Consider the following 24,128-nt stretch of genomic DNA (forward strand, 5'->3'; position numbering starts at 1 on the left):
TCATGGTAATGAACGTCGGTCATTTGACAATCAAGCGATTATTAATGTTTTTTGTTTTATATGAAACACAATAAACTATAGTAAGTGAAATAAACTTTCGTTCTTAAATTCTCATATACCGGTGGTAATCCTCTTTTTTAAATAAAAATTAAATAAATAATATAACTCGTTTTTTAAACTGTTTAAAGCCGAGCTTTTTTTTTTTAAAAAAAAATATATACTGATTTTCATTTGTCAGTTTGTTTCAACTGGATAAAACTACATGATCCCGATGATGCATTTACAGTCGCCTATTAAACCGACAGGACGACCAGACAAAATTTAATGGAGAAGTTTTTCATTGAGACGTGGCTATTTATTATCTATGTACGAATGTACACCTAATAGTGGTCCTCCACCGACAAAGTACCCGTCTTGGTGATGAGAAACTCGTTGACCGCGACGTCCTTGCCGCTCTCCTTGCCGACTCCGCTGTCCTTGATGCCGCCAAAGGGCGCCTCGGTAGCCGACGCGTTGCCCGTATTGAGGCCAATCATGCCGGCCTCGAGGTTCTCAAACATGCGCCACAGGCGGTCGACGTTCTTGGAGAAGACGTAGCTGGCCAGGCCCATGCTGGTGTTGTTGGCGCGCTGGACGGCCTCCTCCTCGGTGTCAAACACGGAAATGCCCAGGATGGGCGCAAACACCTCGTCTTGGGCCATGGCCATGCCGTCGTGGATGCCGGTGAGAACGGTGGGGGCCATAAAGTAGCCGTCACCCGCGGTCTCGCGGCAGCCGCGGCCCAGCACGACCTTGGCGCCGCCTTGGACGGCGTCCTGGAACAGCTCCTCGCCCTTGTCGAGGCCACGCGGTGTCGTGACGGGACCGAGGGTCGTGCCCTCGGCTAGGCCGTGGCCCAGCTTGAGTTTTTGTGTGTCGGTGACGATGCGCGCGACAAAGGCGTCGTGGATGCCGCGCTGGACATACACGCGGTTGGCCGAGACGCAGGCCTGGCCGGCGTGGCGCCATTTGAGCGACTGCAGTTGGGCGACGGCCTGGTCGAGGCTGGCGTCGTCAAAGACGATGAACGGGCAGTTGCCGCCGAGCTCGAGCGTGCACTTCTTGAGGTTGCGCGCGCACAGGCCCGAGATGATCTTGCCGACACGCGTGCTGCCGGTGAACGTGACCTTTTTGACGAGGGGGTGCAGGCAGAGCGCCTCGGCCACGGCGGGCGTGTTGTCCAGTGTGGTCGAAAGGACGTTGAGCGCTCCGGGTGGGAAGCCCGCGCGACGGGCGAGATGGGCCAAGCAAAAGGCCGTGACGGGCGTCTCGGGCGACGTCTTGACGACCATGGTGCAGCCGGCCGCCAGCGCCGCACCGGCTTTTCGGAGAACGAGTGCCAGCGGGAAATTCCACGGCACCAGGGCCACGGCGGTACCGATGGGCTGCTTAATGACGAGACCCCGGCGGCCGGGAAGCGCCGAGTTGAGCGTGGCGCCCTGGATCCGGTCGGCCTCGCCCGTAAACCACCACGTGAACGTCGTGCCATAGTCAATCTCGCCGTACGCCTCCGCCAGCGGCTTGCCGGTCTCCAAGACCAAAATGCGCGCCAAGTCGTCGCGCGCGGCAACAATCAGCTGGTGCCATGCACCGAGCGTCTGCGCACGCTTCCGCGGCGTCCACTTGGAGTACTCGAGGAACGCAGCGTGCGCCGTCTGTACGGTGTCTTCGACGTCGGCAGGCGCGCTGTCCGGGCACGACGCCCAGGGCTTGCCGGAGCCGGGGTCGATGACATCGAAGCGCCTCCCAGAAGCGGCGGATGTCCACTGGCCGTTGACAAAGTTGTCGGTGTGGAGGAGGTCGGGGTCGTTGAGTGTGAAGGGGAGCGCTGTGGACGTCATGTTGGCGGTCGTGACGAATGTGTGGTTAAATGAGGACAGCAGGTGTGTCGTAAGTCTGAGGCGTGATGAAAACTTGAGTACAAGCTATGGACAAAGACCGGACAGGAAGGAGTGATGGGAATACAAAGGCCAGAAACGGAAAAGGTGGCAGACGGAACGGCGGCGGATAGGCACGGCTAGTTAGCCGTCGTTCGTCAGAGTCCGATGAGGAAAGAACGCGCGGAAAAAGTCTGGGGTGGGAAAGAGCAAGGGGACAGAAAGCTGAGGAGAGTGAGACTTTTTCGAGCACAAATAACACGTTTGAGGCGATCAATGCGTCACGTTCTGGTCGGTACCTTTGCTTCTTTCCGGGGGTGCGGAGAGCGACACGACTCGAGAGCGGAGGCGAAGCGAGCGGAAAGCGAAAAGCAGAAAGCGAAAGCGGAGAGTGGAGAGTGGAGAGTGGAGAAGCACAGTACAACATATGTTAGCAGGCAAACTGCTCCAAGCTGGTCGTAGACTAGCTCAGAGGGATCGTTGGTGGCACCGGAGGAGTGGTTTGTGGTACCATCCGCCTTTTGGTTGCCGGGGATGCGGCACGAGGTCACAGTAAAGTGGCACGGCGAGTGTCACTGGTCAAAGGATCGTTCGTTTCAATCGACTGCCGAAACTAGGCAGTTATTCCAGGGCGCTGAGATGCGCTGAGACTGCTAAGCAGACCCTAAGCACGTTGAGTCTAGCGCTCGTTGGCGGTGTTTCCCCGCAAACATGTTTTCCTTTTGTCTCCTTCCCCGTCTCCATCCACTTGGCCATGCGGAATTGTTTTTGCTATGTCGTGTCACCGAGTTGTGTCGGTGGCCGCCACACCACTTTGCAGTCCCCGTCCTCCCACGTCTCAATCCTGCGCCAATCTGGGGTAAGCGGGCTGACCCACGCGTCTGGGGTTTAGGTCGACATTATCTCTTCCCTTCTCAGCTCATGTACTCGGGGATATATATTGACTTGTCTTATCTCTCTCCGCCGGCCACACTCCTCAACTTATCTCCCTGTGATTCTTCCTGTGACTCCCTGTGACTTGACCACGCCGCTTCTTACATTATTGCGACGCAGCAACCGACGACGAACGACCACCGTCGCCATCGACTCACAACAGCCGGCATGGCCTCCGCCGTCGCGGCTCCGCGCCGCAAGACGAACATCTACAACCGCCTCGTCACTGTTGCCGTCGCTTTCGGCTCTCTGGTATGTTTGGAATGTAGACAAACACCACCAAGCCATCTCCCTTCTGTGCAGACAGCTGACCAAACAGACGTATGGCTACTCATCCTCAATCATTGGCTCCACCATTGGCCAGCCCGGCTGGTACGAGTTCTTCCACCTGCCCACAGAGGGCGAAGAGGGCTATGCCACCACCACAACGCACGCTATTGCGACAGCCAATGGCCTCTACAGTGCGGGCGGCGCCATCGGCTCTCTCTTTGTCATGTGGGCCGCGACGGCGCTCGGCCGCAAGCGCTGCATTCAGATGGGCGCGGCCTGGGCCCTCTTGGGCGGTGCCCTGCAGGGCGGCGCCGCCAACCTGGCCATGTTCCAGGTCGGCCGCGTGTTCTGCGGCATCGGCATCGGCCTTCTGGTCACGGTGTGTCCCATGTACATGAGCGAGCTGGCGCCGCCCGACCGGCGCGGCTGGCTCGTCGGCCACCACGCCATCTTCCTGGTGTTTGGCTACATGCTGAGCGCGTGGCTGGGCTATGCCTGCTATTTCGCGACGGACGTCAACGCGTCGTTTGCCTGGCGGTTCCCGCTGTCGATGCAGTGCTTTGCGCCCCTGGTGCTTCTGGTCACGTCCTTTTGGATCCCCTACTCGCCGCGCTGGCTGCTGCAAAAGGGCCGCGTCGAGGAGGCCTGGGACGTGCTGCGCACGCTGCGCGCGTCGCCCGCGGACCCGGACCACCTCGTGGCCAAGGAGGAGCTGTACCAGGCCAAGATGCAGATCGCCCTGGATGCCGCCAAGCTCAAGGCCACCGGCTACGGCCCCTGGATGGCCGTCATCAAGAAAAAAAGCTACCGCAAGCGCATGCTGATGGGCTTCTTGACGCAGTGGGGCGCTGAATTTGCCGGCCCGCTCGTGATCAACAACTACGCCGTGCTGCTCTACACGAACCTGGGTCAGACCGGGTCCATGCCCCTGCTCCTATCGGCGCTGTGGCTGACGACGGCCGGCGTCCTCTACAACCCCGGCGGCGCCTGGCTGCACGACAAGGTCAACTCACGCCGCGGCATGTTCATGTTTGGCCTGTTTGGCTGCCTGATCACCACCGTGGGCCTGGCGGCCTGCATCGCCAAGTACGCCGGCACCGACAACAAGGCCGGCAACGGGGCCGGCGTCTTCTTTGTCTTCTTCTACCTCACCTTCCAGGGGACGTTCTGCGACACCACAATGTACTTGTGGGTCAGTGAGATTTTCGGCACTGACATCCGACCCATCGGCATGGGGTTTTCGTTGTTTGGCCAGTTCGCCGCGACGCTGATCCTTCTTCAGACGGCGCCCATTGGTTTCGTCAACGTGGGCTGGAAGTACTACCTGGTCATCATCATCTGGTGTGTGGTCTTCATTCCCATCGTGTACTTTTTCTTCCCCGAGACGGCGCGTCTGTCCCTTGAAGAGATTGGAGAGAAGTTTGGCGACGACGTGGCTGTCCACGTCAGTGATATTTCCGAATCACAGCGCAAGGAGCTGGACGACTTCCTTCAGCAGACGGACGTCGTGCACCTGGACGGCTCTGAGAAGGTCGCTCCGGCTGCACAGCAACGGGAGGTGGCATAAGTTTGTATCATGGCAGGGCAAGGACAGCGGATAGGTAGTGTTGTACCGTCGGAATTGTGTAATAGTTAACAAATCGATTGAGATATCCCCGCAGTACGGAAACTGTTTCTAAACGGACGGCTTGATCTATGACCTGTAGTGAGGCGAGGAGCATTACAGATGACTGCCTTGTCTCGGGTCTGCACAATGACAGCTTTCGCTAATGGCTCTAAATGCGTCGGTTTCCTTTGGATTACGGTAAACCATTTCCAGATTTCCTGATGATCCAAATATTGATCGGCAACTTTTGCATTGAGATGACAAAATAATAAAATAGGACGGACAAAAAGGAAATAAACAACAATTTAATACAGGTCGATACAACAACTAAACATCCCTCGAATGCATGACACCTTCTCGGCCAGCCTACGCGAGGAGCGTACCACAAAATACGACGCTAAAGAGTGGTTCATTAGATTACGACGTGTATTGTTTGGTGCGGAGATGCTGTGGAGAGAAATGGCTGAAGCTAACTTGGGGACGTTTTGGAACAAAAATTTGGACCTCTTTGTGGAGAAGCTTTAGTCGACTTGCGGCAGCTTTTTCTTGGTCTATTGTTCGCCGTGCTTTCCTTGAAAAGCTCCAATCGCGTTGGCAACGTTCCACGAACGAGGGGAAGTAGAGTGAGTGGCAGCACAGAGTCCAGGGACACAACAAGAAAGCAGAGAGGAGACCGACTTATGCCCCGCCCAAGATGTGCTGAGCATGGTTTACGATCTCGGGTTATTTTCTCAATCTCGGTGGTCCGCAGTTGCGTATGTTCTCGGACGCAAGACATTCTGTCGAGGCACGACGATTACAATCCAGCGAGGCACTGCCATTTCAAACCCGGAGACAGAAAGTAATTTCGGGACTATATTTTGTTTTCCCATCATACAATACATTATTTTACGCACACGGTTTCACTATCTATACTCATACACCAACACACTACACACAATGGGATCAATACATTCTTCACAAAAGACGGTTGTTGAACCCAAGCCGGAGGAGGTTTACAAAGTTGAAGAGCAGCCGGTTGACGTGCAGCCGAAAGAAAATGTTTCGGTAACAGAGGTTGTGGTGCCAGCCACAGAAACACAAACAACACCTGAGCAGCCAGAGCAGTCACAGAAGGAGACACAATGCGACGAGTCCTCGAAACAAAGCATCCAAGACACCGTTGTGATTGACGCGGCCGACGCCCAGCAGACCGTGGCTGTTGATGCCGTTGAGAACATACATCCTTCCAACCCAACACCTGCTTCTGCATCCTCCACCACCCCCATCGACCTCCATTCCCTCGCCTACGACGACCTCCCCGACAAGCGCCGCGTCTGGCCCGGCGCGCCTGGCTCGCGCGAGGAAGGCCTGGGCCGTCTTTGCCTTTTGACCCCAGACGTCGTGGCCGCCGCGGCAGCCTCGAGCATCCGCACTGGCCAGCGTGTCGCCCTCAACTGGGACCTCACCAAGCTTGATGTCGCCAACTTCAACCGCGCGCCCACGCAGCACCACATCACGTCGCTGCTGGGCGGCGCCGGCTTCGACGACGTCTACATTTTCAACCCGCAGCAGTCGTCGCAGTGGGACGGCCTGCGTCACTTTTCGTCGCCGTACCCAGGCGCGGACCAACGCCTGTTTTACGGCGGCGTGACCGCGTCCGACATTGCCGACCGCGCCAACACGCGCATTGGGATGCAGCACTGGGCGCAGGAGGGCATTGTGGGCCGCGGCGTGCTGCTGGACTACGCCGCATACGCCGCGACGCACCTGCCGGGCCTGCAGTACAAGGCCCTGAGCGACCACGCCATCCCCCTGCATGTGCTCCAAGACGTGGCGCGCGCGCAGCACGTCACCTTTGCGCGCGGGGACATTCTGTTTGTGCGCATCGGCCTGACGCGCGAGTGGGACACGCAGATGAGCCCGGCCGACAAGCTGGCCTACGCGCAGAGCCCACACCCACAGCACGCCGGCGTCGAGGGCACCGAGGAGATGCTGCGCTGGATCTGGGACACGGGCTTTGCGGCGGTCGCCGGCGACGCCGTCTCGTTTGAGGTGTACCCGCCGAAAACGTCGTACGCGCGCGAGGGCGGGCAGCCGGACGTGCCCGGCCTCTTCATGCACGAGTACTTGCTGCCCGCCTGGGGCGTGCCGGTGGGCGAGCTGTTTGACCTCGAGGCGCTCAGCCGCATGTGTGCGCAGCACCAGCGCTGGACTTTCTTCGTCACGAGCTCGCCTCTGAACATGCCCGGCGGCGTTAGTAGTCCGCCAAACTGCCTGGCCATCTTTTGACCAGCGATTGATGCCTTGCATATTGATTCATTCTTGCACACTGTACAAAGTATCTTGCATTCTGTATATCTGCAGCCTTGTGATCATAAAATAATTTCAATCATATATATCAAACAATATGTTTCAGCCCTGCGTCTGTGCGTCACGGTGACTGTGACTTGACCCACCAGTATGGTTACCCGCTAGCATCGTCGCTTCAAAACTCTGCAAAATTTTGGTAAACTTTTCCGCCAGTCCCCAGCACTTGAGCCGCTGCAGCATCGCCTGTGCGTCACGGCTGATGGCCAGTGCGCCACCGTCGGCAAATAGGTTGGGCACAGAGCCAATCGCCGCAGGCCCGCCATGTGCAATCCAGTTGTCGACATCGGCAGTACTGGCAATCCGGTGGGAGGGGATGTCGAGTTGAATGGCGGCGACCGTCGAGGGAGTGACACCTCCCAGAGAAGAAGCCACTGGGGTCGGCATTGGTAGAGGCATAGACGACGATAGTGGCAGGGAGGACAAGGGCGAATTGAATGGTGTGCGTCCCGGTCGTGTTTGGGCAGTTGCTTGCTGTGTTGGCGGCATCTGGAACCGGTGGCTACTGGGACAGTGGGCGGCAAAGACAATCAAAAATGTGTAGCCCATGAACAGCCGCAGAATTTCACACGGTGCTGACACAAGGTAATCGTTGGCGACAGCAACAATCTGCGCCGCATGATACACCAGCCGCCGTGCTTCTTGTGGGTCGCGGGACAGAGTCGCCACGAGTCGCCGCTTGGCCATTTGGATGCCTTTGTGGTGCTGCAGTTTGCGTGGTCCGTGGGCGACCGTGTTGCGCACAATGTACAGCATAATGTCCAAAACATCCTGCGCCGTGTACAGGTGCGAGTAGTGACCGATGAGGCTGGCAATGTTGTAGCTGATGAGGTCCGCCACGGTGGCTGGTTGATCCATGGACACCAACAAATTGTCTAGCGACCGCAGGAGGCGCACTTTATTGGCGGCGTGGGCGGTGGACAGCGACGGCATACCAAAGTACTCGGACGTCGACAGCGTCTCGAGCTGCTTCAAGTCCCACAGCAGCCGGCCAATCACCTGTGCACACAGCCGTTTGCCCCAGAAGGACACTTGCGGCGAGGCTTTTGTTGTGCCGTAGGATCCAGGCGCCGTCTTGGTTTTGGCCGACGCTCGCAGCAACACGCGTGGCGTGTCTCTGTCAGTCTCCACATATGTGCAGCTGTCGCCGATGCTATCGTCGCTGTCGTCTTCTTCGCCGTGGCTGTCATTGGCGTCGCCCATACCGTCGTCCGCATCGTCTGCATTTTGTGAGAGCGCAGCTTTGAGAACCAGCGACACTGGTGCTCCCTGTGCATCCGGGTGGAGCCGTGTGCGCAGCGCCGCCCAGGCAGTAGCAGACGGTGCATCCCACAGCGTCTCGGCACACGGCAGCCGGCTCGGCAACTCGCTCAGATCGACGGCACCACGACGTCCTGTCAGTGTACAAAGGCTGCAGTCGTACTCAAACGACGACCAAGCTGTGCGCTTTTCACGCTCACGCCGCACCCATGCCATCCATTGTTCGTGCTGTGTTGCGGGGTCTGCTGGGAGCGTGGGCATCGATGGGTGCGTCGCTGTCGTTGTGCTGTTGCCCACCGAGGCGCGTGTAGTATTGTTCTGCTCTTGCTCCAGCTTGTCCTCCAGGCTCAGTCGCGTCGTCAAGCAGCCCATACCACGTAGACCGCCGACCAGAATGCCGCGCGTGCGGTCGGCGTTTTGGTACAATTGTCGGTTGCCCGAGCCGAGTGAGTAGATCTGGTGTACACACAGGGCGCTCAAGTAGGCAATGTCGCGGTAGTTCGCACTGTCGGAAGACCCCAGCCAGGCAATCATTGGCATGCAAATATCGCTGATAGACCAGGTTAGGCCCGCGACCTGTTCATCATCGCTCAGCAGACTGCCCACGCAAGCCATGGCCGATATAAGTACTGGCGGGCAAGAAGCCAGGTCCCACGTGGGAACATGCAGCAGTGGCAGGATGGGTTGGAACTTCGCGACGTAGGTGTCGACCAGCTGCTTAAGCAGGTTCGCTGCGTGAGCCATGCCTGCGTCCATATTTGCGATGGAGAGTGCTGTGGGGACGCTGGCGTTGTTGGCATTGTTACCGGCCGGTTTTGGCTGTTGACAATAGCCCGAAGAGGCGGTCTCTTCAGCATCGATAGGCGCAACTTCAACGGCCGGCGGAATGCGTGTGTCCGACATGAGTGCGACCAGGCTGGCCAGAATTGACTTATTCGGAGGCGTTGGGTTCGTTGACTGAGAAAGGGTGTTCTGCAAGATTTCGCGCAGAGGAGGCAACGAATACCGGTGTGGTGCAAGGTGGTCTGGTGTGTCATCAAATGGCCACGGCAGGACGGATGTCGGTGTGGGGCGGGTATGTTGACCAAGAGCATTGCCATTGTTACTGGGAGGGTGGTTGGTAGGATAGTTGGTTTGGTGAGCACTCGGCGGGTGTTCCATTGGACGTTGTATGTTGTGTGGTTGTTGCACTTGGAGTTGTGAGAGTTGGCGAGAGTGAGTAACAGTAGGGGAATGGTGCAGATGCGGTGGTTGAGCCTGTTCCTGTTGCTGGAGAGGAGGAGGTGGAGGCGGTGGGTTGGATAGTTGCTGTTGTGGCTGATATTGTGGTCCCTGGCTCTGGTTTGGATGCTGTGGTTGCTGTGCCTGCTGTTGTTGTTGGCTCGTCACGCTTGGATCCATGTCAGACATGCCCGTGCTGTCAGCTGTGCTGAAAATATCAGGAACGTCAAAGTCGAGCCAATCGAGGCCTGCAGTTCGAAAGTCCAGCTGGCCTGCAGCCGACAGGGACGCCACAAACGGCATAGTGTCGGCAGTAATGTAAAGGTCGTCAGAGAATGAGGGACTGCAGCCGTTTGTCGCCACGGCTGAACCGTCGTAGCCATTGCCGTTGAGATATGGCCCACCATTGCTGTCATTCGCTGCAGCACCGGTCGCAATGTCCATGGCATCCAGGCTTGCGAGGCCAGCACCGAAGGTTACCTGGTGGGCGTTGTAGCTGTTGTCGACATTGTTGCTACCCTGGAACAAAGGGGGCGGTGCGTCGGCACACATGGCCACATGTGCTTGGTTATCTGGGGAAGCCATGCCGTGCGGATCGGGTATAGTGTATGCGGTCATGATTATTTCCGTTTGCTGTGTTTGTGTCGTTGTAGCCGGCTGAGTTCTTGCGTCTGCCTGTGGGTACTGGCAAATGGCGCCACCGGCCGCGCATAGACGGCATGGTTGCTGTCGGTCGCATTTGCGCCGTAGGTGGACGCAGCGATGGCATGACTTCTGCGCTGCCTTGGGCTGCGGACCGGGGTCGACGCCGTGCGCCGTGCGCAGATGTCGGAGCAGCACATCGTTGCGTCCAAAGGCCTTGCCACAGTGGTTGCAGGGCAAGGAAAGGCGGCCTTCGGGTGGGAGATGTGTGCGGTAGTGTCGATCGTGGTGGCTCGGGCGAGAGAACTGGCGGTGGCAGATGGCGCACTGTAGTGGACCTGATGCCTTGGTGATGCCGGGCGCGGCGTCGCCTGCTGCTGTCCTCTGCTTCTTTTGCTTTGGCTGTTTCAGCTGCGAGGCGTACATGTTAGCAGAGTCAAACAGTGAGCTGAAGTGAAGAGACCTGAGATGGCATGGAGCGAGGAGCCATACGGCCCCGAGGGTGCTAGTTGAGAAGACAACGCACAAGTGACATTGTGACTGTGGTTGATTGAATTGTGTAGTGTCACGTCGTGTCGGTAAGTAAATACCCGTTTGAGCATCAGAGTCGGTGACAGGTCATAATAGGCGTGACTTGACGGAAAGACGACTGTTCACGTAGCGTTTCGATCGAGAAGGAGTGAAATCGAGGAGAAATGTAATGCTTGAAGCATTGAAAGACAGGAGATCAATGCGAAAGAATGGCCCCGAATGACCCAACACTGGGGCCGCGGCGCCGATTACGCCCTAAATGGCCGCTCAGTGAATAAACCTAGCGCCCAACCGTCGCCCATTCGACCTCCGCTTTTGAAAGAACGCGGAGAAGCGGGGCGAAAAAAGCCAGACCCAGAAAGACAGCGTGCAGATGGACTGGTGGCAAATCCACTGCGCTGGGCCTGAACAGCCACCAATTCTGCACATCGTGTACGAATTAGACCGGGGGACGACGGTTGGCTGCTTCCACTGTTTGCACCGGCAGCCCGGGTTTGTGTCAACCTTGCCTGTCTCTTTCCCCGTTGGTTTATCCTTTCACCTCTGGTGTCTCCTTTCACCGCTGACCTCTCCTGTCTCGCATCCTCACCAACGAGTTAGCAATGTCGTGACGTTTGAAGTAGGTGGTTAATGGGCGTCGAGAGGATGCAGCTGTCAGTACAACCTGTGCTCGGTGGTTTCGTTCCGTTGTGGTTCTTGATGCGGGGTGATGGAATTACGCTGGTAGAATGTCGTTTGTGCAGAAGTCCATTGTTGCAGTCAATAACGAAGAATCTGAATGAAGATGAAAGTGTTGAATATGTCAACTCTCGCTGCGAAGAATGAAAAGGGGGAACGCTTAAAATAGGGGCGGGTGTTGTAATCTGTGGAAGGTACGATCTCAAACGGAAGGACCAAACGGCACCGATTACGCAAGCAAAAATGCGTGTCGCTCTTTCTAAATTCAGCAAACGTGTGCCCAGTGACCGCGACGTGATATTTTGGCTTGACTTTGCATTATTCTATGTACAATCTGAACAAACTTGCTTGCTTCGACACGCTTTAGCACCCAGCCCCACGCCCTGAATCGACGACTACTTCGATAGCAGCTTCTTCAGCTCCGAGCATACAGCCTCACCGACGTCGCGCGTTGTCGCCTTACCGCCCAGGTCGGCCGTCCGAATCTCCAGCCCGCCGGCAGCCTTTTCCTCCAACACGATCGACACTGCCGTTTCGATGGCGTCGGCTTCGGCCGCCAGTAGGAACGAGTACCGCAGCATCATGGCGACGCTGAGAATCTGGGCGACGGGATTGACCAGGCCTTTGCCGGAGATGTCGGGCGCACTGCCGTGCACGGGCTCGTAGATGCCGTTGCAGCGGCCCTCGCCGCCGGGCACGGCCGAGATGCTGGCACTGGGCAAGACACCCAGGGTGCCGGTGATGCCGCCCGCAATGTCGGACAGAATGTCGCCAAAGGTGTTGTCGGTGTGGATGACGCCGTTGAAGCGCGTCGGCTGCGCCACCATCAGCATGGCCATGCTGTCGGCCAGCTGGTGCTGCAGGTCAATGTCGGCGTACGCGGGGCCGTCGAGCACCCGCTGCGTCACGGTGCGCCACAGCCGGCTGTTGGCCAGGACATTGTACTTGTCGGCACTCCAGACCTTGGCGGCCTTGGACCGGTCCTCCGGGCGCCCCATGAGACGGGCGACGGCCGCGCTGACGTGCGCCAGGCGCTCAATCTCGGGTGTCTTGTACTCCCACAAGTCGGACGCGACGTCGGCGTCCTCGCGCTTGTCGCCGAAATACGCGCCGCCGCAGTTCTCGCGCACGACGACAAAGTGCGTACCTTTGACCAGATGCTCCTTGATGGGCGACTGCTTGACGAGGGACGGCGCGTAAAAGGCGCAGGGGCGGATGTTGGCAAAGGCGTCGAGGCGGCGGCGCAGGGCCAGCAAGCCCGACTCGGGCGTGGGCACGGCGCCCGCCCACTCAGGGCCACCAATGCTACCAAACAGGACGGCATCGCTGGCCTCGGCCTTGGCAAGCACGGCCTCAGTGATGGGCACGCCATGTTTGTCGATGCTGGCGCCACCGGCCAGGTCAAAGTCGCGCTCGAATTTCAGGCCGGGCCGGCTGGCCTCGACGACATCGAGGACCTTGAGGGCCTCGGCGACGACTTCGGGGCCGACATGGTCGCCAGGTAGGACGAGCAGCTTGTACGTCTGGGACATTGTGGTCGGGTGGAGTCGGTTGAGATGCCGATTGAAGTGAGGCACTGTAAGAGGGCAATCGACGTGAGCACAACAGGAAAGCAAAAGATCACGAACGCGTCTTATTTGATTGCATTCCGTCTCGGCTTCAACAATTTCGGCGTCGTCAATCTACTTTCCCAGAACACCGACAGGACGTGTGACGAAGCTCATCACCGACTTCGGCTTAAGCTTGTCCGTAGCTATCTGCTTAGGCCGCGACCGGGGTAGGGGGCCACTGATTTCGCCACTACACAAGGACTTGCAGCGCTGGCGCGACCCGGACATGATCTGGCGCGGTCGGAAGGAGTGTAGAGTGGAGAAGGTGGAGGAAGTGGAGGTAGGTGGCACTTTGATTGCTTTCCCTTTTTGGTGAGGAGCTCTGCCAGTGGTACGCTCCGTTCACACACATTTGGCAGTTTTGCTGCAGTTTCGTTCTGCCCTGTGACGATGAAAGTCCAGTGCGGGGAAGACTCCTGCAGTAGCACGCCAACCACAGACACCATCACAATGGCGTCCTAACGGCACCTTGGCTTCTCGTGCCTTCGCGTCTTACGTCTCATCTTAAGCTATCTCCAGCTCTCGACTCGGCTTGGCACTGGCAGCTTGCGGTACTTTACAACTTTACATCGCCGCGGCCTTTCACGATTCTCATTCGTCTCGGTTACATGCACCTTTCGTCCACGAATAGAATTTCGGTATTGCAATTGTCATTTGTATCGTTCATTCGACCGTGTTTTACGTTTCGTCACCATCGCACTGTCTCTCCAGTCTTTTTGGCAACGACAACATCCACCACCTCCACATCACCACATAGCACACGCAATGTCTCGTCTTCAGGGAAAGGTTGCCATTGTCACCGGCGCTGCCTCTGGCTTCGGCAAGGGCATCGCTGCCAAGTTCGTGGCCGAGGGGGCCAGCGTCATCATTGTGGACCTCTCTGCCGAGGCCGGCCAGGCCGCTGCCGCCGAGCTCGGCGACAAGGCCGTTTTCCAGCACGGCGACGTCACCAAGTCTGCCGACTGGGAGGCTCTCCTGAAGCTGGCCGTGGACAAATTTGGCGGCCTCGACATTGTCGTCAACAACGCGGGCGCCACGTACGCCAACAAGCCCACGACGGACGTGACGGACAGGGACTTTGACCTCGTCTTCAATGTCAACGTCAAGTCGGTCTACGTGTCGACCAACGTGTTGCTACCGTACTTTCTCAACAACAAGCGGCCCGGCAACTTCATCCAGGTCGCGTCCACGGCCGGCATCCGCCCGCGGCCCCGCCTGACCTGGTACAACGCCAGCAAGGCGGCCGTGATCAACGCCACCAAGACCATGGCCGTCGAGTTCGGCCCCCACAACATTCGCTTTAATGCCGTGTCGCCCGTGGTCGGCAGCACCGGCATGACGCACCTGTTTATTGGCAAGCCGGACACGGAGGAGAACCGCGCAGGCTTTGTGTCGACGATCCCGCTGGGCCGGCCGTCAACGCCAGGCGACATTGCCAACGCATGCTGCTACCTGGCGAGCGACGAGGCGAGCTTCATCACGGGGGTGAACATTGAGGTCGACGGGGGCCGGTGTGTATAGGAATGTCGGGGAGGGGCAAAAGGCGATAGTCACAGTGTTTCTAGTACGTTCATTCCAACGTCAATTGGTTTGTAGATTCTCAATACGAGTCGAGTCCACAAAAAGAAGTTCATAAGCTGTGGCGTTTGTAACTTGGAGTCGTGGTTATGCAAGAGCCACAGCCTACATAGCTCACCCGGAAGACAACGGAAAATGATGCTTGTGAGAGAGCAATCGCAATACATACTTGTCTTCCATCCCTGCGAGAATGCAATACGAGAGCAATGGCGTACTGGGTGACGAGTCGAAAATGCCGCGCAATGATTTGTTTCCTGAAGTTTGTGTAGTCACGTGTCTATTGCCAGATGGCTCCTATGTGTGTAACACAAGAAGGTGGCTCCAACGTGACTCGACTTGTCGTATCAGGTGATATCTTCGTTCCTTCCTTATTCAGTGACAACTGCCCGTCAGGGGCACCAGACGCGACAGCAATGGCCATAATAAAAATGCTTCGTCAGTTCGCAGTCAGCAACCGCGGAAGACGAAACATATACCACAACACCACCAGCAACGATCAATACCCCTGGATAGACTACACACACCGATGTTTCTATGCCTCACGCCTAACATGAGAAGACAAAATGCCAGTCTTTACCCGGACAGCGTCTACCACCCAGGCAGCTCTATCCCTTGACGGATAATGTGCGGCAGCTCTTCCTTTGACGAAGCGACTGGGTGGCAGCTGCGCCCTTGGCGCGCCGACAAGGGGGTAAGTGATGGAGAGCTCTCTAAGTCGACAACATGCTAACAAGAGGAAGGCTCCTTGCCTCCGGTGCGTTGCCCGTTCTGGCCAAGATATCGCGGTGACGTTCCCCCTGTGTGCGCGCTAGAGGAAAGGACATATGTGTGGGTTGCTCCTGCGAAGGAAAATCGTGCCATCCTGTGAGTCTCAGACCCGTCTCCGATGACTCGTCGACATACTGACCCTCTCTTTTTAGATCCCGGCCGACCTGCGTGGCATTTGTGCGAAATGGAACCATACACGACGATCACCAACTGCGGCGTTATGCGCTTGCCACTCCCGACACTGCCTCCACAGCATTGGTCCTCCCTGACGACGAGCTTGACGAGCGCCTACGGATCGCGGAGATCTTTCCTGTCAAGCATGCGAAAGAGCCTCTCGGCTTATGTAGACTTGTCCACGATGGCACTGGCCATCATCGCTGTGTTGCCTGTGCACCAACTGCTCAGGGTCGAGCGGACGCTCAGCCAAGACGACAACCTTTTGGGCTTTCATAGCTTTACATGGAACACGACGCAAGCCGTGCGCATATGTGCGTCCGACTGCCCTTCCACCTTCAATATTTTTGCTGTGTCAAGACTTGCCATACTGCCACTTCATCGCCAAGGGAGCAGCAAACTAATGAACGTATATTAACCCGAGAACTTAGTTTTACAAAAACCCGGCGTGAATATGCCACTGCGCGACCCGCCCCTGAATCGTCGACAGGCCGAAAGAGAAATTGTAAGAAGTCGATCCAACAAGTCCCAACCCTTTGCTTCTCGGACACTGCTCGGTCTAACGTACCTGCAGTGCCTGCTGCGCGACCGAGATCGCTGTCTGGTAACTGGGACGGCCAACCTCGAAGTGTGCCACATATTCCCATTCGCTACCAACAACAGCAGCGACAAGGTGGGCCGGCTGTTGCAATTTGAGATTGCGAGCTTGTCCGGTGCAGCAGGCGATGATAACTTTCTTTACGAAGACGACGACGAGTACGAGCGAGACGAGGACGAAGGAGAGGGGCCGATTTAGACGCTGACCAACTAGAAGCAGGCCGCATCGGATCACGCCAAGAACCCAAATACCAATGCCTTGCCCGACCCCAACCCTCGCGAGGCGACGCGGGTATCAAAGTTATGTATACCGCCCCACTCCCAGACACACACGAAGCTGCTCCCATGTCGCCCAAGCCACAGCAGTCCGAAGGCACAGACTCGACCAAAGTGCTCGGGAACACCGACAAGCCAAAAATGGACCTTTTTGAGCGCAAGTGGGCGGATGGGCTGCAAATAAGCCTCCGAACCCAAAGACCGCCGGCTAGTACCGGATCGATTGCCATCTTTGATCCGCTCGGCACGCCATATCTTGTCCAAGATGAAGCGCCAGCGTGCTCGGTGGAGCACCTGTTTCAAGACGACGCTCCCATTGCTGACAAACCGAGTGGTGGTAAACCAGACAAATCGACCATGACAGGAACACTGTTGGAGACCTAGAGTCTAAATGCCTTCAGCCTCATTGTGACAAGTGTGGACGAGAAGGCGGCCTCTGCCCCCACGGCCGAGTGGAATAGTTGTGGGGTGGGGAACTCGGTGCTGACAGCAGATTGTGCACGTGTTGTAGCGCACGTCATGTTCCCGTTTCAGTTACCGAAGTAGACTAAACACAGACGACTTTAAAACAAACCAGGCATATGTTTCTTCAGCCCCACGATTGACAACCGACTCGGTGACCGATATGCGCTAGAGCAGTCACGGCAGGCTGCGGTTCATCCCTGCTTGTGCAGATTTTAGGTTTTCCTGCCCGGTTTCAAATTTTTGGGCGACAGCCTTGCACGATTTACCAATAACACGAACACGTGCCTCTGGTCAAGCTCAAAACCTCACGGGTTGAATAGTGCACAAGCTTGCGTGGCCTCGACAACTCTGGGAGTTATGGCCAGGACAAGGAGGATGCCGTGTTCCGAAGTCTTCGGCGTGGATTTCAATAATCACGTCACCTCCAGGTGGCATATTTAAGCTGCTTGACCTTTACCGACTGGACCATCTACTCTGAACACCACTGCCACTTCACTATTTTCCTTCGCTCATCACTGCGGCTTACTTCCTCTCCAATATGCTGTCTACCAAGTCCCTTCTCACGGCCGTCCTGGCCCTTCCAGCCGCCATTCTGGCCGCGGACGGCCCGATGGTCCCCGACTACGAGATCCACCTGCAGCTGGATCCGACGGTGGTGCTGGACTCCAACTTCCGCCTGGTGTCGGCCGTGATTGACGAGTTTGCGATGCCGACGACGGTCACCAAGAAGAACGTGCAGTACATTGACACGCTCGACAAGGCGCTGGACGCGCAGGGCTGGAGCTGCCGCATCCGCAATGTGGAGAACAAGAGCGGCTTCGACCTGACGTACAAGTGGCGCCTGCCGATCCAAAACAGCGACATCACCGGGGCGCTCAACACGGCGTTTGCCGACGGCTGGAACTCGGGCCAGGGCAACTACGCGGCGCAGGTGGACTGGTACCTGGACAGCCAGGAGCTGTCGGTGTCGCGCGACTACACGGCGTCGTCGAGCGGGTACAGCGGCACGACCGACCCGTCGGAGGCGGACTCGCGCAGCCTGCTGATTGCCAACGCGCCCAAGATGTTTGACAACTGGGTCACGAACGGCTGGGGCACGGACGAGCTGGCGGGCGGCGCCATCTACGGGCCGGTGCTGACCAAGGCGAGCGCGGGCACGTGGGACGGCCGGGAGCTGGACATTGAGATCTGGCCGATTGAAAACAGCGCGGGCACGGGCATTGCCTATCTGGTGGAGGCGTCGTTCAAGACGGACGACTACGACACGGCGGTGAGCGGGCAGGCGGGGCTGATTGCGCTGCTGAAGAGCAAGGGCTGGTTCCTGGACGCCAGCAACTCCAAGGAGGCCCTCGTCCTGGCCAACTACCACCCTACGTCGTAGGTGGGTGGTAGTTGGCCAGGAGGGTATGAAAGTAAGACGTTATGACATGTCGACGATAAATAGTGATACATGCATCTATATTACTTTACTTGTCGAGGAAATAATGCAATCTGAATTGCTTCACAGCGACTTCTCTTGACTCTGTCACTTCCTATTCTCTTCCACCTTCTCCTTGGCCGTCCCGTCTGGGTTTGGTTTGGGAGCAAACGGTACCTTGTCGTAGATCACCAGCATGACGCCGGCAAAAGTCACCAGAATAAAGGCCGTCGATATCGTGCAGAACCAGCCAATGCCAATGGCGTCCGTTGCCGGAATGGCCAGTGCTGTGCCCGCCGCGCCAAACATGTAGCGAATAAAGAAGTTGCCGCCCAATACCTCCGTGGAGCGTCCGGGCACAACGTCGATGCAGTACGTGTTGATGGCCGGGAAGATCATGAGCTGCGTGAAGCCCTGGACGAACATGACGACGACCAGCAGGGCGATGCCGCCCTTGTCGTACTGCAGGCACCAGCCATAGATGAGCATGCACGCCGGCGTGCCGAGGCCCATCCACGGCATGGCCGCACGCAGGCGGTCCTGTGGGCGGCGAACGCCGTTGCGCTTGCGGATCCATGCCTTGACGACGCGGTCGGCGTTGCGGCCGCCGACGAACGTGGCCGCCAGGTACCCGAACCCGGGGGCCAGGTAAAAGAGACCGGCCTGCAGGGGTGTGGTGAAGTGGAGCCGCGGGTTGATGACGTAGACGATGGGCGCGAAAAACGCATACATGTTCCAGATGAGCGACGACGAGGCGAGGGCGACGAGAAAGAGGTCGGGGCGGCGGAAGAGTCGGACGAGACGGACGGGGTTGTACGCGGCCAGGCATTCGCGGACGCGCTGGTCGCGGGGGATAGCGTCCCAGCGGCGAGTATGCGAGGTTTCGGGCAGGAATAGGACAGTCAGCGCGGTTGCCAGGCCAGCCAGCCCCGTCTGGAACCAGTAAATGTTACGCCAGCTCGAGTACGTGACAATTATGCCGCCGATAGCAGGGCCCACGGCCGGACCGACTAGCGTGCCGCTCAGGATCCACGCCAAGGCGGTACCGCGTTCGGTCGGGCGGTACAGGTCGCCCACGACGGCCGGGCCGCAGACCAGCAGACCCGTCCCGCTGAACCCGCTGAGGATCCGGAAGACGAAAAAGGACGCCAGGTTCGGCGACAGCGCCGACCCCAGCGAGAAGCCTGTGAATGCCACGACGCTCGGCAGCAAGACCGCACGGCGACCGCCGAGCACGCCCGTGACGCCCCAGACAAACGCCGACACGCCCATGGCGCCCGTGTACAGGCCGTTGCTGATGTTGATGACGCTGCCGGACGTGTGGTAGGTCTCGGCAATCTCGGCAAGCGCCGTCAGACAGCCCGTCGTGGCAATGGGCGACAGCAAGCTGCAGAGCGACAGAATGGCACAGAACAGCCGTTTTTGGGCGGGCGAGTAGCGGGTGTACATGCGCTCGGCGCGTTGGGTGGGGGTCAGGTCGACGTCGGGGATCGACGGGTCAGGCGGTCCATCAGGTGTGTGCGGTGTTGCCGGAGTTGGTGGTGGCATAATCTGCGTCGCCTCGACCTTTTCAGATGCCGTCACGCCCTTCTCGATATCTCTTTCCGTGCCACTCGCGTCGTCGACCACGCCCGTCTGTATATCGGCAACTGCTGTGGAGAGCATGGCCGCGTCCATGTGCGTTTCGACAATGTCGAGGTTGTCATCTTTGTCGCGGGATGTGGGAGGAAGAGGGTGTTGTGTATGTGTTGAATGTCGTCCCCCAAACGGTGTTGGTTGTGTCGGCTGCTTTGGTGGTGTGTTTGAGGCAGGTGAGGAGGCCGGGAGTTGAAGATCCAGCTTGGTGACGTTGATGTAATCTTGGTCGGCCATGATGCGTCCATGGGGACGTGTAAACGATGGACAATGAAGGGAGCTCGACAAAGACAGGAATATTTAAAACAACCCGTGATTATGTACCAAATGACACTAGAGGTAGACATCCAAATAGAAAATAGTCGCAAAATGTCGAAATGTTGTACACCGTATTACGCCACTAAACAGACACGGTGGGCGTAAATAGAGTGAACAGTCCATTGGATGTGTCGTGATTAAAAGACAGAACAAGAGAACCAGTGCAAGCAAATATAGATGACAACTAGCAACCAACACAGCTCCTCGGCATGTCTAGCAGGCAAGAGGAAGAAGGCCTTCCGCCGTCCTCCGTCCTCCACTGGAGTCGATTGAATCAGTCGAGTCGTGATGGAAGGCAACGATGGTTGTTGATTGGCCTACAAAAGTCACCATTCCCCGGTAAAGCTAGTCCGGGAAATGTTGTCTGGATACGATGGAGGGCGGAAATGCAACTACGCGGAATGACTTGCGCTAACCAAGCAATGACTCTCTACCATGGGTTCTCTGCGCGGAACGCTATTTCCTTGTCACGTAAGGTATCCGTAATAAATTATTGGTGTTGAGGCAACCACTATATTTCTGTCTCGAACCACTTTTTGAAACACACTCTGTCCTACTTGGTTCGTTCCTTTCACTGAATGTTTAGAAGCCCGACATTATTGATTGGGTCCGAATCCAATTCCTCTCACCAAGACGACCCTACTCATACAGCCCTGGGGCCAAGAGAATCCAGTAGGAACCAACGACGGGCTTGTTGATGTTGCTGGTGCCCGGCCACGTGCCCGGCGGATTCTTGCCGTTGGCGCTGGGCGTGACATACCACCAGTTGGGCCCGGGCGAGTTGTTGACGCCGTTGGTCAAGAAGGCGTGGATGCCGCCCAGGATGCCGTCGTGCACGTCGGGCGCGGACGTGACGGCGACCCACGGCAAGAACTCGCCGACGGCGTAGGTGACGTTGGAGTCAAAGGGCATGCCGTAGGTGGAGAGCTGGCCGGCGTACCAGTCGCTCTGGAGGGCGTAGGACGAGGCGTTGAAGGTGCCGAGGCCGACCATCTTGTCCCAGCCCATGGGGTACGTGGAGATCCACGACGCGGCCGGGTCGCCAAAGTGGGCGGTGACGTGGTCGCCGGCAACGCCGTCGGCCATGACGACGTCGGCAAAGCGGCGGCCGATCTGGGTGTAGTTGTCGAGCCCCGTGAGGGCGCCAAAGGACGTCAGGGCCACGGCCGAATACATGGCCAGCACGGTCTGGTTGGCGGTGGCGCCGATGGAGTCGACGGACGACTGCTGGGCGGCGGTGTACAGGCCGTTGTTGACCAGGTAGTCGGCAAACTTTTGTAGGGGCGCCAGGTACGGCTTGATGTACGCGGTGTTGCCCGTGGCCTTTTGGTACGCGTAGGCCATCCAGTGCATGACGGCTGTCTGGTCGACAATCAGCGCTTCCTGGGCGGCGACCGTCTCGCCCGTGGCGTTGGGGTACTTCTTGCCCAGATCGTGGAAGCCAAACTCCGCCGGCCACGTCAGGGCGTACTCGAGCAGGGGGTTGAGCAGCAGGCGCATGTAGTCGGGGGCCATGACGTAGAAGATGGGCCAGGCCTTGGGCAGCAGGTCCGCCGTCGTCTGCACGTTGCCGTCGGTGGAGATCTCCTTCATCCAGGCGCTGGCCTTGGCCGTGTCCAGCGTGTCGCCCGGCACGACGATTTCCAGCGCGGCAAACGTCTGGCGGACCGAGGCTTCCAGGATGTCGGTGTAGTTGGGCCCGAACGCGGCGCCCTGGCGGACCACCGTGGCGTCCACCTTCTGTCCCTCGGCGCGGGCGGCGTCCAAGTCGGAAAACACATAGTCGACGGCCGCCTCGGCGCCGGCTGCCACGCGGGACCGATAGTAGAATGCCTGCGGCTCACCGTACGCATTGAACGCCTGTTCCTGCTCGATGCCGATGACAAAGGTGACGGCCTGTTTGTTGTTGTTGCCCTTCTTTGTCAGACGGTACGACAGGGCCAGGTGGTTGCTTGGGACGTAGCCCGTCGTCTTGCCGGTCAGCGTGCCGTTGGTCGATAGCTGGGCGGCGTTGTTGGGCCCCGTGTCGGCCTGCCACGAGACGGCTCCGAAACGCGTGTGGGCGGCCAGGACGACGTTGCCCCAGACCGCCATCTGGTTCTTCTCGCCAAACGTCACAGGGCTCGTGCCGTTGACGACAAACAGGCGCGACCCGCCCTTTGTCTCGGAAAAGAAGGCCTGCACATTGTTTCCCTGCCCCGTCCACGACGCGTCAATCTCGCTCATGATGTCGACCACGGGCCAGTCGCCGTGCTTGGGCTTCTTCAGGCCCGTAACCTCGACAGTCAGGTAGCTGAACGGCAGCGACTGGCGCACGTAGTCGTCCGGCGACACGGGCGAGAAGAAGGTGAGCGTCACGACGGCCGGGCCCGCCTGCAGGGTGACGGTCGTCGTCGTCGCCGTAAACTCGAGATCGAGCTGCGTCGCCGGCGGGACCGTCGTGTTCGTGCAGCTGAACAGGCAGTAGGCCGTGTTGTCAATCTTGGCCAGCACCTGCCACGTCAACGCCTGGCCCTGCCAAAAGTACGGACGGGCCGAGGGGAAGTCGTGGGACGCGTCGTGCGTGACCCATGCCGAGACATACGGATTGCGGTTGGCCTGTGATGTCAGTGGTTGGTTCCAAGTTTCACACGGCAAGAAAGCCACGTACAATAGGATACGACGGCAGCGAGGCTCTGCTGGCCAGGACTGCCACGGCCGTCGAGGCGAGGGTGAAGAGTGTTGAGAACTTCATACTGGGTGGTGAGGTGGTGTTCGTTGGTGACGGGTATAGAAGATAAACGTGGATGCAATACTGAAACTGATGCAATATATACACGACGAGGAACAACGTCCTGCTTACCCTTCAAGGATTGACTATAATGACAACAGAATGGCCGTTTGGAGTATCGCTTGCAACAACTACCTCCGTCAAAATGCCAATGAATGATGCAACAGCCAACACATGGTACGTAAACGAAGCAACAGCAGCCAAGACTGGAAAATGTGACAAATGCCACTGTCTTCTATAGCGCGTAAACTATCTTAGCTCAAACGTCATGAGAAAAAGACATGCAGGTTGCTGCTCTCCGTCCATTTGGGTCGGCTCGCGGGTGTCGGGTGTCGGCGGACCTAAAAGAAGGTCTACGGGGCACCTGCGATTGGTTAATGCAAGTCTATGTTGTGAATGAGTCCCACTCGGGGCCATCTTCCATTCCCCCAAAAAATTGACACCCACTTGGTGAAGACGTCAGTCGGCCGTAAATTGCGTTTTAAGCTTTAGCTCTCCACTGTTACCCGTAAGGACAGTGACAGCTTTGCCACCAGAAGAAAGCAATCTTCGGCGGAGAGAGATGTTTATGAAGAACGTTGGTAGTTTCTGGAAAACTGCCTTCCCTATGGTCCCAGACAACGGCCTTCCTAGCAGCACGAGATACGACCGCGGTATGCCAGTGCTCAACTTGGCATGCCAAAACAATGATGTACTTGAGGTCGTCTGTTTCTGGAATGTGCCACTGTATCAGTGTTCCGTGACATAGTGTTATAAAGAAAAAGGAAGCACAGGTCGTCGAATCTAAAGTTTGAAGAAATGCCTCTATCACTGTTGTCGACAACTTCTCGTAACCATTTAAGTTGCATTTCTCTCCGATGCTGACAAGTGGCAGCCGCCGGTCTGGTATGCTATAGACACTCTGGTTGTTGGTATTGGGTCTTTCTTTATTTGCGCTTCTTTGGTGTGGATAATTATTCTTGAAATTTGGGTAACATTGTTTTATCTCTTTGGTTAATAAAAAACCATGTTTGACGACAAGCTCTTCGACGCTGCGAAAACCTTCGTTGTCGTAAATGCCCGAATGTTTCTTCCGTACGTGATGTTCCTGTCCATTTGGTTGGAGTATATATCC

At 57.5% G+C, this 24,128-nt stretch overlaps 12 protein-coding genes across 12 annotated transcripts; 7 read left to right on the plus strand and 5 right to left on the minus strand.

The window, feature by feature from the left end:
- Nucleotides 1-380: 380 nt before the first annotated feature.
- On the minus strand, nt 381-1,880 carry SPSK_01698 (succinate-semialdehyde dehydrogenase; the record flags this gene model as incomplete). The annotated part of the gene is made up of 1 exon (XM_016728605.1): nt 381-1,880. The coding sequence occupies one exon, from the start codon at nt 1,878-1,880 to the stop codon at nt 381-383; it is 1,500 nt and encodes a 499-aa protein (XP_016589931.1).
- Nucleotides 1,881-3,017: 1,137 nt separating this feature from the next.
- On the plus strand, nt 3,018-4,686 carry SPSK_01649 (major facilitator superfamily protein; the record flags this gene model as incomplete). The annotated part of the gene is made up of 2 exons (XM_016728557.1): nt 3,018-3,101; nt 3,169-4,686. 2 exons carry the CDS (start codon nt 3,018-3,020, stop codon nt 4,684-4,686), a joined length of 1,602 nt encoding a protein of 533 aa, XP_016589932.1.
- Nucleotides 4,687-5,664: 978 nt separating this feature from the next.
- SPSK_01746 (uncharacterized protein) lies at nt 5,665-6,996 on the plus strand (the record flags this gene model as incomplete). The annotated part of the gene is made up of 1 exon (XM_016728652.1): nt 5,665-6,996. The coding sequence occupies one exon, from the start codon at nt 5,665-5,667 to the stop codon at nt 6,994-6,996; it is 1,332 nt and encodes a 443-aa protein (XP_016589933.1).
- Nucleotides 6,997-7,119: 123 nt separating this feature from the next.
- SPSK_01400 (uncharacterized protein) lies at nt 7,120-10,623 on the minus strand (the record flags this gene model as incomplete). Its single annotated transcript, XM_016728315.1, has 1 exon — nt 7,120-10,623. The coding sequence occupies one exon, from the start codon at nt 10,621-10,623 to the stop codon at nt 7,120-7,122; it is 3,504 nt and encodes a 1,167-aa protein (XP_016589934.1).
- A 1,178-nt stretch (nt 10,624-11,801) lies between these two features.
- On the minus strand, nt 11,802-12,938 carry SPSK_01808 (3-isopropylmalate dehydrogenase; the record flags this gene model as incomplete). Its single annotated transcript, XM_016728710.1, has 1 exon — nt 11,802-12,938. One exon carries the CDS (start codon nt 12,936-12,938, stop codon nt 11,802-11,804), a length of 1,137 nt encoding a protein of 378 aa, XP_016589935.1.
- Nucleotides 12,939-13,781: 843 nt separating this feature from the next.
- On the plus strand, nt 13,782-14,537 carry SPSK_01935 (oxidoreductase, short-chain dehydrogenase/reductase family; the record flags this gene model as incomplete). Its single annotated transcript, XM_016728833.1, has 1 exon — nt 13,782-14,537. The coding sequence occupies one exon, from the start codon at nt 13,782-13,784 to the stop codon at nt 14,535-14,537; it is 756 nt and encodes a 251-aa protein (XP_016589936.1).
- Nucleotides 14,538-15,317: 780 nt separating this feature from the next.
- Nucleotides 15,318-15,815, plus strand: SPSK_02012 (uncharacterized protein; the record flags this gene model as incomplete). The annotated part of the gene is made up of 3 exons (XM_016728910.1): nt 15,318-15,348; nt 15,407-15,458; nt 15,515-15,815. The coding sequence occupies 3 exons, from the start codon at nt 15,318-15,320 to the stop codon at nt 15,813-15,815; spliced, it is 384 nt and encodes a 127-aa protein (XP_016589937.1).
- Nucleotides 15,816-15,990: 175 nt separating this feature from the next.
- On the plus strand, nt 15,991-16,332 carry SPSK_02055 (uncharacterized protein; the record flags this gene model as incomplete). Its single annotated transcript, XM_016728951.1, has 1 exon — nt 15,991-16,332. The coding sequence occupies one exon, from the start codon at nt 15,991-15,993 to the stop codon at nt 16,330-16,332; it is 342 nt and encodes a 113-aa protein (XP_016589938.1).
- Nucleotides 16,333-16,478: 146 nt separating this feature from the next.
- On the plus strand, nt 16,479-16,793 carry SPSK_02063 (uncharacterized protein; the record flags this gene model as incomplete). Its single annotated transcript, XM_016728958.1, has 1 exon — nt 16,479-16,793. One exon carries the CDS (start codon nt 16,479-16,481, stop codon nt 16,791-16,793), a length of 315 nt encoding a protein of 104 aa, XP_016589939.1.
- Nucleotides 16,794-17,412: 619 nt separating this feature from the next.
- SPSK_10392 (uncharacterized protein) lies at nt 17,413-18,255 on the plus strand (the record flags this gene model as incomplete). Its single annotated transcript, XM_016736825.1, has 1 exon — nt 17,413-18,255. One exon carries the CDS (start codon nt 17,413-17,415, stop codon nt 18,253-18,255), a length of 843 nt encoding a protein of 280 aa, XP_016589940.1.
- A 144-nt stretch (nt 18,256-18,399) lies between these two features.
- On the minus strand, nt 18,400-20,163 carry SPSK_10391 (MFS transporter; the record flags this gene model as incomplete). The annotated part of the gene is made up of 1 exon (XM_016736824.1): nt 18,400-20,163. The coding sequence occupies one exon, from the start codon at nt 20,161-20,163 to the stop codon at nt 18,400-18,402; it is 1,764 nt and encodes a 587-aa protein (XP_016589941.1).
- A 720-nt stretch (nt 20,164-20,883) lies between these two features.
- On the minus strand, nt 20,884-22,978 carry SPSK_01538 (glutaminase; the record flags this gene model as incomplete). Its single annotated transcript, XM_016728447.1, has 2 exons — nt 20,884-22,842; nt 22,895-22,978. The coding sequence occupies 2 exons, from the start codon at nt 22,976-22,978 to the stop codon at nt 20,884-20,886; spliced, it is 2,043 nt and encodes a 680-aa protein (XP_016589942.1).
- Between the last annotated feature and the right edge of the window lie 1,150 nt (nt 22,979-24,128).

This window comes from Sporothrix schenckii (assembly GCF_000961545.1).
Source record: "Sporothrix schenckii 1099-18 chromosome Unknown Cont42, whole genome shotgun sequence".
In the NCBI taxonomy this organism is placed as follows: domain Eukaryota; kingdom Fungi; phylum Ascomycota; class Sordariomycetes; order Ophiostomatales; family Ophiostomataceae; genus Sporothrix; species Sporothrix schenckii.